General features: G+C 48.5%; 1 protein-coding gene across 4 annotated transcripts in view; it reads right to left on the bottom strand.

Annotated features, from left to right (window-relative positions):
- Window positions 1-13,052, bottom strand: part of KDM4B (lysine demethylase 4B) — a 189,161-nt gene that overhangs the window by 26,311 nt on the left and 149,798 nt on the right. For 3 of the 4 annotated variants that reach the window (XM_077332098.1, XM_077332097.1, XM_077332100.1), the window contains exons 12-13: window positions 4,709-4,832; window positions 2,131-2,309 (exon numbers count right to left, since the gene is read on the bottom strand). In XM_077332098.1, the coding sequence (XP_077188213.1) occupies window positions 2,131-2,309; window positions 4,709-4,832 (303 nt within the window). Of the gene's footprint in view, window positions 1-2,130; window positions 2,310-4,708; window positions 4,833-6,814; window positions 9,331-13,052 lie in introns of those variants that run through there. The other variant, XM_077332101.1, reaches the window with a different exon arrangement.

Below are 13,052 nucleotides of genomic sequence, written 5' to 3'. Positions count from 1 at the left end.
TGGTTGAGGCCAGTGGCAAGTACATCAAAGCAGCTGATCGAGCTTCTCTCTCAGCTTCCTTAACTTAGTGTATTACCAGCAGGCCAAGACGTAATAATTTCAGTGCTGATAATTTGGTATTTTAATTCTTGCTAATTTTAAATTTACATTACAGCTGGTTCGAGAGGGGCAGTATAAAAATCGAAATATACAGATGGAGACAGACAGATGATAGCTAGACAGTGAAAGATGACAGATAGAAATAATAAAGAGATGAGAGATAGAGATGATGGACATAGAGAGATGATAGACACAGAGAAAGATATGATGGAGACAGAGAGAGATGACAGATTTATTGATTTATTGCATTTATATACCGCCTTCCCCTAAGGCTCAGGGCAGTTCACATGGAATGAAAACATGAACAATACATCTAACTCAGAGTATATCGAACGAAAGGTAACAGTAATAACAATAACAAACAGAGAAAATAACATTCTAACAGAGTAAACAATCTAACAGACCCATGGATGGTCAGTTCAGTCGTGTGGGTTCAAGGGAGTGACGTTCGGGGGCTCAGTAGATGTTGTTTAGCCTTGATCAACTCAACCAAATGCCTGGTGGAGGATCTCCCTTTTGCAGGCCCTGAGGCACCATGGACTCAACAGCCAATGTTTGTGTGAAGATTGCGGATTAAATGTAAAGGGTGGGTGTCAATTCCCTGTTTGGCTCGAGTATATTTTGCCCCAAGGTGGTAGAGGGTTAGGATGTGGTCAAGAGTAGACTTCCCCATCATAAAACCGATCTGTTGATTGGAATGCAGTAGATGAGTTGTTCAAAACAGACAGAAAAGGTTAAAGAGGAGGCAAAGAGGCACTGTATGTGACGAGAGGGTTTGCCTGTCAAGAAATACTAGAGGAGGAGAGTGACACTTTGTTGGAAAGTATCTGGGTGAAGATAAGGGAGGGAAAAACAAAGAGTATGGTGGTTGGCGTCTGCTACAGACCTGACCAGGGTGAAAAATGTGAATGCTGCCCTTTTTGAGCAGCTTGATGGACTATCTGGGCATCAGGACCTTGTAATTATGGATGACTTCAATTAATTTCCCTGATGTGTGCTAGGAAACAGACTCTGCTAAGTGCCCAGTCATGCAACTTTCTGACCTGCCTGGCCGACAATTTTGTTTACCAAATGGCGGAAGAAATGATGAGAGGTTCAGCTAGACTCGACTCAATACTGACCAAAAGGGAAGATGTGGTGGATTGAGTGAAGGAGGTGGGGACCTTGTGGGGAGTGACCATGTTTGGTGTAGTGGTTAGGAGTGCGGACTTCTAATCTGGCATGCCAGGTTTGATTCTGCACTCCCCCACATGCATCCAGCTGGGTGACCTTGGGCTTGCCACGGCACTGATAAATCTGTTCTGACCAAGCAGTGATATCAGGGCTCTCTCAGCCTCACCCACCCCACAGGGTCCCTGTTGTGGGGAGAGGAATGGGAAGGTGACTGTAAGCTGCTTTGAGCCTCCTTTGGGTAGGGAAAAGCGGCATATAAGAACCAACTCTTCTTCTTCATGTTCTCCTAGAGTTTCTTTTCAGATGGGGGACCAAGGAAGTTCGTAGTCAGACATGTATGTTAGATGTTTTTAGGGCTGACTCTAATCAACTCAGACATGATCAGAGTCATCCCACGGACAAGAATGCTGGAAGAGAAAGGAGCAAGTGATGGGTGATCTCTCCTTAAATAAGAACTATTGCATGCTCAAGCCATTATTATTCCAGCAAGACAGAAATATGGTAAGGAATCCAAGGAGGATTTTTGAATAAACAGCGAGCGGAGAAACTAAGAAAGAAAAAGGAAACGTTCAAGAAATGGAGGGAAGGACAGAACACTAAAGAAGAGTATCTGCAGGTTAACAGGCTCTGTAGGTCAGACATCAAAGAGGCCAAACTAGCAGTGAGCTGAGACTGGCCAGGGAAGATCACTATAAGAAGAAAAGCTCTTTTCTCCTGTTCTAGGTTGAAGAAGTGAGCAGAGACACAGGAAAGCTCCTCCCTAGCTCAAAATGTTGTTAGTCCTGAAGGTGCTGTTCTGTTCTTGCCCTTTTCTGTAGCTCTGTGCTCTGCCAATGCTGAGCTGAGCGACAGCCTTACCTGATCGTAAGGGTAGAAGAGCGTGCAGATGGCGCAGTAGGGCTCCCTCAGTGCAGCGGCAGCATTGAGCTTCCTCTCTGCTGTGAAGTTGAGTGCTTTGTTTTTCCACTGGAGGGAAAGCAAGGACTTCAGCGGTTCAGGATCCCCCACGTCCTCTTCGCCAGAGAAGGGGAGAGCTTCTGAAAAACAGGAGCAGACTTCCAAATGAAACTAGCTGGCAGGGCAGCCATCCCAGTCATAGCAGTGCCATCATCAGAAGCATTGCAGTTTAGAGCACCAGCTGGCCAAACCATTCAGGAAGTGCTGCAGCAGGCAAGTGCCCTCCAAACCCCAGGCGTACAGTACTGCTGGAAAAGAACTGAGACTGCCGTGGCTCAGTGGAAGAACCTCTGCTTGGCATGCAGAAGATCCTAGCTTCACTCTCTCGGATCAGGCAGGAGGTGATGGGAGAGCTGATGCCACTCTGAGCAGACAATACTGACCTCAGTGGATTGGTGGTCTGACTCAGTATAAGGGACATTTTGTAGGCAGGGTTTGCGGCTCATCTGCTCGACATGCAGATTCCGGGGCTCAACTGCCACCATCTCCAGCCAGAAGGATCAGGTGATAGGCCATGTGGGAGACCTTCCACTGAAAAGCTGGAGAGCTGATGCCATACTGAGTAGATAATACCGACCTTGGTGGATCCAAGAGTCTGCCTAGCCCACCCCCTATTCTGGCTACTTGCCAACTCCAGGTGGGCAATACCAGAAAAAAGAGAGAGCTGTGTAATTGTGACTCTGAAACTACAGTAAATAATGCTTCCAAAAGTGCGAAACAGTAATTTTTGCCAACCGTAATAACCAAACAATAATGTAGATATGTGTATAATAAATACAATTCAACAAGGGGGTGACCTCCAGGTAGGTGGCAAAAGGGACTCTCTGGTTAACACACACTTCCACTACCCGGTTGTAGTACAGGACCGCAACTGGGAGAACCAGGACTCCTAGTTGCCCCTTTCTCTCCTAGCTTGTGAGCGCCGTGGAGATGAGTTACTGCAAGGATATACCACTCTAGAGGAGGAGCTGCTTGCTAAGCTCCCTCTCCTGGTCCTGGGTTTTCCCTTTGACTAGACTAGAGTGTCTGAGATGGGGGAGCACTATGTGGATCAGAGAACCATGGCCCACTTCCACTTTATAACAGACATCAAAAGAACAAGTTTCAAAAGCAGATCATTAGCGCAGCACAGAATTAAGCAAAAAGAGGCAAAAGAAACTGGATGAAACATACCCTATCTGATGTTAAATACAGGGCAGGAACCTTTGCTTAGAGTTTCCAACGTTTAATTGCATTATCAGCCCGCCCTGAGCCACGTGGCCAAGATGGTTGCTCACCTCTTCACCCAAGAGCAATCTCCAACTCTGATGGTCAGCAGGCAAAAGACCCCTTCCTTCTCTGGTCAGCGTCTTATATGCTTTTCTGTCCCCTCACCCAGGAATTCTGGGAAGAAAAAACTCCCCCCCCACCCCCCACCCCAGGTGCCTGCTTCCTGGCCAGGTCAGCATTTGAAAGGGAGGTCGGCAAGGGATTCTCTCTCCACAGCACAGAGGGAAAAACCTGTATCCTTTTGAAATAGTGGGGGGGAGGGGAGTCACCACACCGCTACCTGCCTGAGAACTTCAAAGAGCTGCTGCCTGTCTGAGTACAGAAGATAACTGATCTTGATGGATCAGTGTGTGTGTGTGCGCGCGTGTGTGTGTATTAAAGGCAGCGTCCTGTGTTCCCTGGGCAATCACTCTTTTTCATGTTTCTAACAGAACTTTCTGGACCCCACTGGATCATCAAAGCAACTTAGAAATTCTGTTCTTACAAATGGAGTACACGGACCAAGCAAGAGGTCGAAAATGAGGCTGCCACCTTTCGCTGCATCAGGAGAGGCTCTGGCCACAGCCTTGTCAGCTCTCCTCTTGGGGGTTGGGGTCTAAAGAGCTCAGTCACTGTGACATGCACAGGGTTAAGCAGAAGGAAAGGAGGTCAACAACATGTCTGTATGGATTGCTTGGCACGAAGGATTGCTCATCCCTGAATACGTCACAAACGTGCCCCTCTGCTGCCATCTGCCTTTTCACCCCCTGCACAGGGGTCTTGTTCATGCCTGCAAGAGACATTACATTCAGGCTTGCTTGTGTTGCCTTGACGGGCAGCAGGAAAAATCACTGTCTGATTGGGTCGAACTGGACAGCTCTGCAGCTGTGGCCTCTGTGAAGTAAGAGTGCTTTGCATCAGTGCTGCTCTCTGGGCAGGAGGCAAGGCCTTGGGTGAGAACTGGAGAGTTCATACAACAGCACGTCACAACGCTCAAGAAATAAGACATTTGCTAAGGCAAAAGCCAGCTGCCAGCTTAGTGGTGCATGAGTGCTAGGGGGGAGGATGCACAGGGATTCCACTGCAAACCAGTCTAGAAATCAGAGAGCTCCTCCAAGCCTCCCTCTTGCTACAATGCACTGGCAACAGCCTGGTTGACTTTGGAGAGGGGGCTGTGACCATATCTGCTGGTCAAAGGCAGGAGTCCTGAGCAGAGACCCTAGCCCCTTACCCTCATCACTGGATGCAGCTTCTTGCTTCACAACGGACAGTGGGGAGCGTGTGGGGGGCTTGCCCAGCGGGTGGCGACGGCTTTTCTTGATCTCCATCTTCAGTTTTGAGAAAGTAGAGGCAGTCTAGCAAAACACAAATACCAACCACAGACAAACACGGTTACTTGAAATACCCCAGAAACCCCTTAACATGTTTGGTCTACAGTAGAACAAGTGAGCGTGCCCCATAAGTCAGAATCAAGAGCGTTTTGACCCCAAGGGTTCTTCCTTAGTGGTCAAATTGAGAAATGCACTTATGCATAAAATCAAACTGTGGGAATGCACTGGTGATTGAGAGCTGGGCAAAAGCAGAGAGCGGTGGCTTCTGGAAGTACCTATTATAGAGGGTGGGCTCCAAATTGGATATTTTTATATTAGGGAGATTAGTTGAAGCAGCACCAAACAGAATTTTCTTTGCCACCCAGCAACCTCTTTGATTTTATGCATTAATGTATTTCTCATAACAATGTGTCCACTGAGGAAGACCCCCTTGGGGTCAAAACATGGTCTATTCCATGTGTAAGAATTGTGATGATTCTAAATTATGATGACTATATGTAATTTACAGATTTTAATTTTTTTTTGAACTAGCGCACTTTATGTGATAAATATTTGCAATTAAAAAATATTGCAGCTTAACCTTTGGTTTCTTAACTTTTCTGGTTAGGTTAGGTTTTGGTTTCTCTTTTTGGTTTTGCAAAAGAATCCAAGGGGACAGATCTGGCCATGACCTACACACAGGGAAAGATTAACTTGGGGACTGGAATCCATAAATTAAGGCCATTTAGAAAAAGAAGAAGAGTTGGTTGTTATATGCTGCTTTTCTCTACCGAAGGAGTCTCAAAGCGGCTTACAATTGCCTTCCATTTCCTCTCCCCTGTGAGGAGGGTGGGGCTGAGAGAGTCCTGATACCGCTGCCTGGTCAGAACAGCTTTTTCAGTGCTGTAGAGAGCCCAAGGTCACCCAGCTGGCTGCATGTGGGGGAGCGCAGAATCAAACCTGGCTCACCAGATTAGAAGTCCGCACTCCTAACCACTAGACCAAGCTGGTTCCTAACCACTACATTAAAGTCACCCAGGTGGCTGCATGTAGGGGAGCGCGGAATCAAGCCCGGCTCACCAGATTAGAAGTCCGCACTCCTACCTACTACACCAAGCTGGCTCTCTTTCTATCCCAGTTGGTTGGCACAGTTCACTTCTTTTCTGCTAGCCATGAAAGAGGAGAAAGGCCTGATCAGCCACCTTTAACTTCTTGGATTTTCTTACTTCCCATGCCTCTCTCAACCACCATGAGGACTAGAAACAAGTTTGTTTTTTAAATCTGAGACAGAGGGATTCGGGCTGCTGAATCCGATATCAAACTAAAAAGAAAAAGCACAATATTCCATGCAGCTGTGAGGAGGAAGACAATTGTTCACCCACTCTGGTGGGGACAGGACAGGACACAACCGCTTTCAGTCAGAGAGGGGTATATAGAAAATAACAAGACGAGTTTTAAAGAAGGTGTAGCAGCACTTGAGCAGTGGAAAAGCTGGAGTTCAGACAGGCAGGGGCAGGGACAGCCACCTGGCCAGAGCCATCCTATCACAAAGTCTGTTTTATCTCCGGCAGGCTTGCTCAATTTAAACTGACATACGGTGAAAGGCTTGCCTGCTGTTTCACCCATATGGACGACCTCGCTTGGATGTTCAAAGTGGAAAACTACTCAAGGTTCACTTGGCTAAATAAGCATCAGGCGTGTGGAGAGGGCAGGCCAGCCCAGCTTGGGCTTTGCTGGAGACGGGAGGATGGACACAGCTGCCACTCCATGAGAGATTTGAGGGCTTGACTCCTGTTATTAAACCAGAAGTCCATTGACCAGGCAGAGTTCAGTGCCCCTTGCTGTCTTTTCCACGCAGGCTTGTCTCTCTACCTCTTTTGAAGGTACTCCAGAGGATTCAGACACCTTCACTGGGAAATAATAAAACGCATGCAGCATCACACCTACCTGCTCATACACATCCACTGCAATTTAGTGTTATGGAGCCAACGGTGCGAGAAGTGCCTTGTCAGAGAGACGGCTGCCTAGCACTGGAGGCTCAACGTGACTAAAACCTCTCTAAGGAGCAACTTAAGCAGAAAGGTTGCGCTTTACATTTCTTGGGTCTGCAGCGGGTCACCCTCACATAATCCAAACGCTTTGTACAACACAGAGAGGGAAAAAAGGGTTGTTCCTTCAGAAGTCAATTTATTGTTTGTTTTCCAGGAACAGCAATAGAAGGATATACACAGAAGATGCAGAACTGTGCTGCATGTACAAAATCACAACTTAAAAAAAATAAAAATAAAAATCTGAAGTTGTAAATCCAGCCTGGAATTTATTGCAGCAGTTTTGTTCTCAAATTCACGAACAGGGAGACATTTTCACTGCAGTGGTCTAATTCAGAAAGAGCAGCTGAGAGAGGAGATTCGTTTTTGGACTGGTACTAGTTTAGTTTGCCAGTGGGGGCTCCTGTAAAAAAAAACTCACCCACACAAACCGAGATCTAGTGGAGTCTTTGTCAGTTTTTCCTTTCTTTTGAGTAGGAAAACATCCACACCTGGGAACCACCAAAGACAATCTCAAGTGGTGAGGACATGATTTAAATATCAAGGATTTTTTTTTCTTTGTTCTTCCAAATCTGCTTTTTTATAATAAGTCTGTACTGTCTATAAACCTTGGACTGTCTCTGGCTGAAGGGAAACAGAGACTTGTTCTGCTACCAGCTGCTTAGATAGTAGAAAACCCTGAGAAAGGGAAGCTTGGGTCAGCAAAGTAACATCTTATCCCTACCAAGCCTCTTCTCCACAACAAAACAAAGCAGGCATTGAAAGTTGACTTTAAGTAGAGGCATCACAGCCAACTTGGTACCCCCCCCCCCCCCACTTACGCAAATGGGGTCCGGGAGGTTTGTGGGAGGTAAAAAGGAAACGTCATGTAATGCAAAATGTTAAATGTGATTGCCTTTTTGGGGGGTTGTAACCAGCAGTTAGCCTGTTCTACATAAAGCTTCTTGTGCTTGTTTTCTTCATTGGGCATTAGGATACCAAGTCCCAAACATGTCTGCTTTAAAAGTATGCCACTGGGAAATAATAGAATGAGAACACTTTAGAATGAGAACACCTGCAAGGGGGGGGGGGGCTAGGTTTCACGGCTGGTGTTTCAGCGTTTGGAAAGATGTAAGTTGAGGCAGATGTGGAATACTTACAACATTACCTGTTTTTTTTTGGGGGGGGGAGGGTCTTTTAATCACTATATGATTTTATATAAAGAAATCATTCATGTTTTAACTCATGGTTATCACCTTTGTATTCCTGAAGTAATCGCCTTTGTCAACAAGGCACCCCCAGGTAGTGCATCCACATCCTCTTTATGGTCTGTCTACCTGCTCATTTATCCCAGCATTAGAAGCGCCAGAACTTGGCTGGGGCAGGGGATACATGTTATGCTGCTAGTTCAATGAATGAGCTGGTTTATACGCTCTCTGTGTTACAGACCGTCGGCTCAACATCTCCCAGGATCCTCCCGCTGCCCCCACAGCATAGGACCATCCTCTGCCACCATCTTTTAAGGACGTAAGGACGTGCTGGAACAGACCATCTAGTCCAGCCTCCTGTCGCACACAGTGGCCAACCAGCTGAGGCCTTCCCCTGGGATTGCCTCCCAGCCCCTGCTAATATTATGACATAGTCTTAAGGAAATGTGACGAACTCCGGGAACGCCGGAACCTGCAGAAAGGGGCCACGAGGGTCAAAACCGGCCCACCGATTTCCAGCTTGGAAAGAGCTATTCAATGCCACCGTGATACCACCAGGTCATGTGACCAGTGCTCCATCACAACCCCGAGAGCCACTGAGCACTATGGCTGAGACAAGACCCGATGGCCCTTTGTCGAATGAGCTCCACGTGACAACAGGACAACCCCCGGAATATCAAGAGTGGGCACAAAGCAGGGGATCACAAATACAGGAGGAAGGAAACAAAACAAAAAGCAAGGCAAGCCATTTTTATTGCCGCAGGCCCAGCGCAGCCCGGACAGTCTGTCCCACGGCATCAGCTATCCTCATGTGCTGGCCAGCAGCACCCACAAGTCCTCCTTTGGCATCGCGTACTTAACAGGTTGCAGTACATAGTCTGGTCTCCTTGGGAGTTTCTGGCACAGTGTGCTAGGAGAAGTCCTGGACCAAGGAAGCCATGGACCTACGCAGAGCCCAAAGCCATTACGCAGCGGGGTAGGAGCGCCAAGAGATTGCCCCCGTTAAGTCCCCAGGATCTTGTTGATTTCCGACTGGATCCTCCTCCAGTCGGCTGACACTATATCCCAGAACTGCTGGTGCAAAAGGCGCCTCAAACGGGCCACCACGTTGCGTGGCAAAGCGCGCTTGCCGCCGCCCCCGCGATAGCTAACAGCACCTCGCCACTGCCGCAGCTCATCTGGGGGGACCATCCGGGAGAACACGGCCGCAGCGTACCGTGCCGGCTTGCCGCTAACTCGCTTGAACAACTCCCGCCTCTCCCTTTTGGGAATCCTCCACAAGGTGATATCGTCCGAGCGTAGGGCAGCCTGCAACAGGGTTAAGGTGGGTTACTGACATTGGCACGTGCAACCAGATGCAATGACATAGCCCGAACCATTCATCCCCGAAGCCTGGCAAGCGCTTATTGGTTTAGACCACCTTGTTCCCCTTTCAGGGGCTGAGAGCAGCAAAGATTTTACAATTCAGCACAGGAAAAAAACAGACAACATCCATCATCTCCTCTTCCTCTTCAAATGGCTTTTTTGGGCGGAGAGGTGTTGCCAAGCTTCCATCAAATGACTCTTACTCCCAACAACTGCTACAGAAGCTCTGCTCTATACAGATGAAACCTTTCCCAACAACAGATCCCGTCTCAGAATTCTGAGCTCTCAGCAGGCATCATGGCTGCAGAGAGAAGTCTGGTGTGATCCACGCCCCTTCTGCCTCTACCTTCCTATTGTTACTGTTCTCTGAAAATCCAGGTGTCGTTAAAAAGAACACTAGATTTCAAAGCGAGACATCAGTTCGAGGGCTGGACTAGGAGGATATACAGCCTGGGCTGAAGTTCTTTACAGATACAAATAAGAACATCAGAAGAGCCCTGTTGGCAGACTAGTGAGGGTCCATCCAGATCTCATGAGGGCCAACCAGATCCTTTGGAGGACCAATAGGGCTTAGGATTTCCTTGATAAGAACCTGTCTAGCTGTATTGGACCAGTGGAAGGCTGCTTTGGGGGACCCCTGGACATGTTCAGTTCACAGTAGGTTATAAAGAGGGATGTAAGAACATCAGAGGAGCCCTATTGGATCAGACCAGTGAGGGTTCCTCTAGTCCAGCTTCCTGCCTCACAGTGGCCAGCCAGTTCCTCTGGAGGGTCAACAACAAGACAGAGAGTCCAAGGCCTTCCTAAGATCATCAGAAGAACCCTGCTGGCTTGGGCCAGTGGTTCATCTAGTTCCACACAATGGCCAATCAGTTCCTCTAGACAATGCATAGAGGCAGAGGCCTTTCCCTGATGTTTCCTCCTGGCAATGGGATGCAAAGGTTTAGTGCCTCTTAATGTGGAAGCTCCCTCCCAGTCATCTTGGCTAGTAGCAGCTGATAGATGTCTCCTCCATGATTCTGTCTAATCCGCCTTTAAACCTGTCTATGACCATCACTACATCCTCAGGCAGCGAATTCCACATTTTAATCACCCATTGATTAAAGGATCATTCCTGCCCATCAGCTTCACGGGCGGCTCTTGTCTTAGGATTTGGGGAGTGGGAGAAGGCCAGTCCAGAAGGCTGCGCAACACAGTTTAATTTGCGTCCACTCCCTTCTTTCCCCCTCTGGAAAAGGCAGGGGCTGAAGGAGGAGCATCCCCATGATGAAAGTCACCCACTCTCCTGTCCCCCCAAACAGAAGGAGACCAGTTCTGAGGGGCTAGGCCCCTACCTCTTGGATTTCCCTTTGGGAGGAGACCAGGGACTGGGCAGGGTTTGGTGCTCACAGCAGAGCTTCCTCCTTCTAGGCTAGTAATGCATGCTGTTGATTGAAACTTGTGTCCAGTGGGAAGGAGGCTTGATGTTCTCTTAAGAGGTGACTGTGGACCACAGCCTCTCTTTGGCTATGAGAAAGATTTAGCTGCAAAAGACAACGACAAGGAGAAGACAAGCACAGACAGCAGCTTGCCCAAGTCTGCCTGGAGAAGAAAAACATGGAGGAGCAGACCGTGGCTGCCTCTGGAGTGGCTGGGTCCTGGGCTGGCACAGCAGGACAAAGATAGAGTCAGACGGGAAGCACACAGACAGGAAGAGTCTGCCCAAGGAGCTGCACAGGCTTCCTGGGCATCTCATCAAATCCTAGCGGGGACACACAGCATTCAATCTCCAGGCAAATCCATGATAGCCAGGAAATGCCATACAGATGTACAGGAAAAACCCTACTTACTGCCCACAGCTCCTTGCTGACTTTCTTCCAGCCCGCGGTTAACAGCTGGCAGCAGATGGAGTTTGTAATGGGGCAACCGTTTTCCGGACTGCATGCCCAACTCCATTCTAGCCTCGACAGGGTGACAGCCGAATTAAAAGGCAGCTCCAAAAACAAAAAGATGGCAGACTGTGGGAACCTCCGTGACCTAATTTTCAAGCCAAGATAGGAATCCCAGCAGGGACGGAAGGCCAAGGACAGCAACACCTACTGCAAAAACACACTGCTGTAAACATTTGACTAATATGACTCCCACCTCAGTTCTCAAAGCAGAATATGAGAAAATTGCCGCACTTCAAGGAGAAAGCACAAGGCAAACTCACCAGATTTCCTCCCTTCTCGCCACCTTACTATAGTAAGTATGCAGGTCCCATGATAGACTGGAAAGAAACTATTGTAAATTCCTAGAAGTTAGCAGCAAATGTGTGGGGCAGGGGTCCCCAACATTTTTGCACCTGTGGGCACCACTGGAATTCTGTCATGGCGTGAAGGGTGTTGCCACAGGAAGCAGAGCCCACCACAAAATGGCTCCCATGTCTCACCTTCAGTTATATGATGATGATCCTTTGTGTTGTGGTGGCAGCTGCTGTCAAAGCAACATTTCTAAAAATCTCCACAGCCAATCAAATCTCCAATAGACAACCGTCCAGCTTTGCCCCACTCTCTTTTTAAAAAGCCCTGGCAGATGCCAGGAAAGGTGTCAGTGGGCACCTTGGTGCCCATGAACATGACACTGGGGACCTGTGCTGTGGCAACTTCTCCACGGATACAGACATCAGCTCTTCTCCTGGGCCACAAGAAGGCAAGCCATGAGCTGGAAAGTATGCCAGGAGCCCTAGATGGAGAGAAAAATGGCGACTCCACTGTGACAAGGAAGTTGAGCGTTCCCCGCCTGACTGCCTGGAAGAAGTCTCCTCTTGCCACGGCTGGCCAGGCTAATTCTGGTTTTCAAATCTGGACTGGGGTGGGGAGAGAAGCATTCTTTCCTCGGGCTACTAACTAGGAGTTCTGAGACAGAGGCACCCCATCCACTTTTGATGGAAGCTCTCCCAGGGCAGCAGGAGAAAGTATGACATTCAACAGCTTTGCACATAACCACAGTATGAATGACTCACTCCTTGTAATTTGAAAGGCCAGAGGAAGGCCTATTATGCACGGCCGCTGAAACGGCAGCATGGAGAATGTGGAAGAGGAAGAAGCGAAGCAAAATGTTTATGCACGGGACGGAACACAACGGCGGCAAAACCCAGAGTATCCGAGTATGCATGCAGCTACTCCAGAGCCACTTCTGGTTGCGCCCTGGTCCCGGGAAGCTCCACTTTCTTCCGCATCTCGCTAATGCAGCTTTTTCGGCAGCATACGTTGACTCTGCGCCTGGTTGCCGCCTGCAGCATGCATAATTGGTGATTTTAGCCGCTGCCATTCCACCCCGAATGCAGACCTTCTACTCCGTGCATAAAGGGCCAAACTGGTCACCTGACCAAGGAGGCATCTTGGGATGCAAATAATCAATTACGGTCTACAGAGGGAGCCTCTCATTGCAGAACTAGCAGGTCCCACTGGCCAGAACGTGGGACTTGGAAACCTGCCCTCCACCATGAACGGGACGTCTCATTTTACCAGTCAGAAAGGAGGGAAGAGCAGCTGACTCTCCCACAGTGGAAAACGGTTAAGCACCACTGAACATTTCCAAAAGAGACTAGAGACACCACAGCAGGCCTTGGAACCTCCTTTCCAATATGCTACCCTTTGCCAGAGTTACCGGGAGGCATAGCCCTCCACAACACACAACAGAAG

Source organism: Paroedura picta, chromosome 4 (assembly GCF_049243985.1).
Source record: "Paroedura picta isolate Pp20150507F chromosome 4, Ppicta_v3.0, whole genome shotgun sequence".
NCBI lineage: Eukaryota > Metazoa > Chordata > Lepidosauria > Squamata > Gekkonidae > Paroedura > Paroedura picta.
This window is presented reverse-complemented; position numbering and strand designations above follow the sequence as displayed.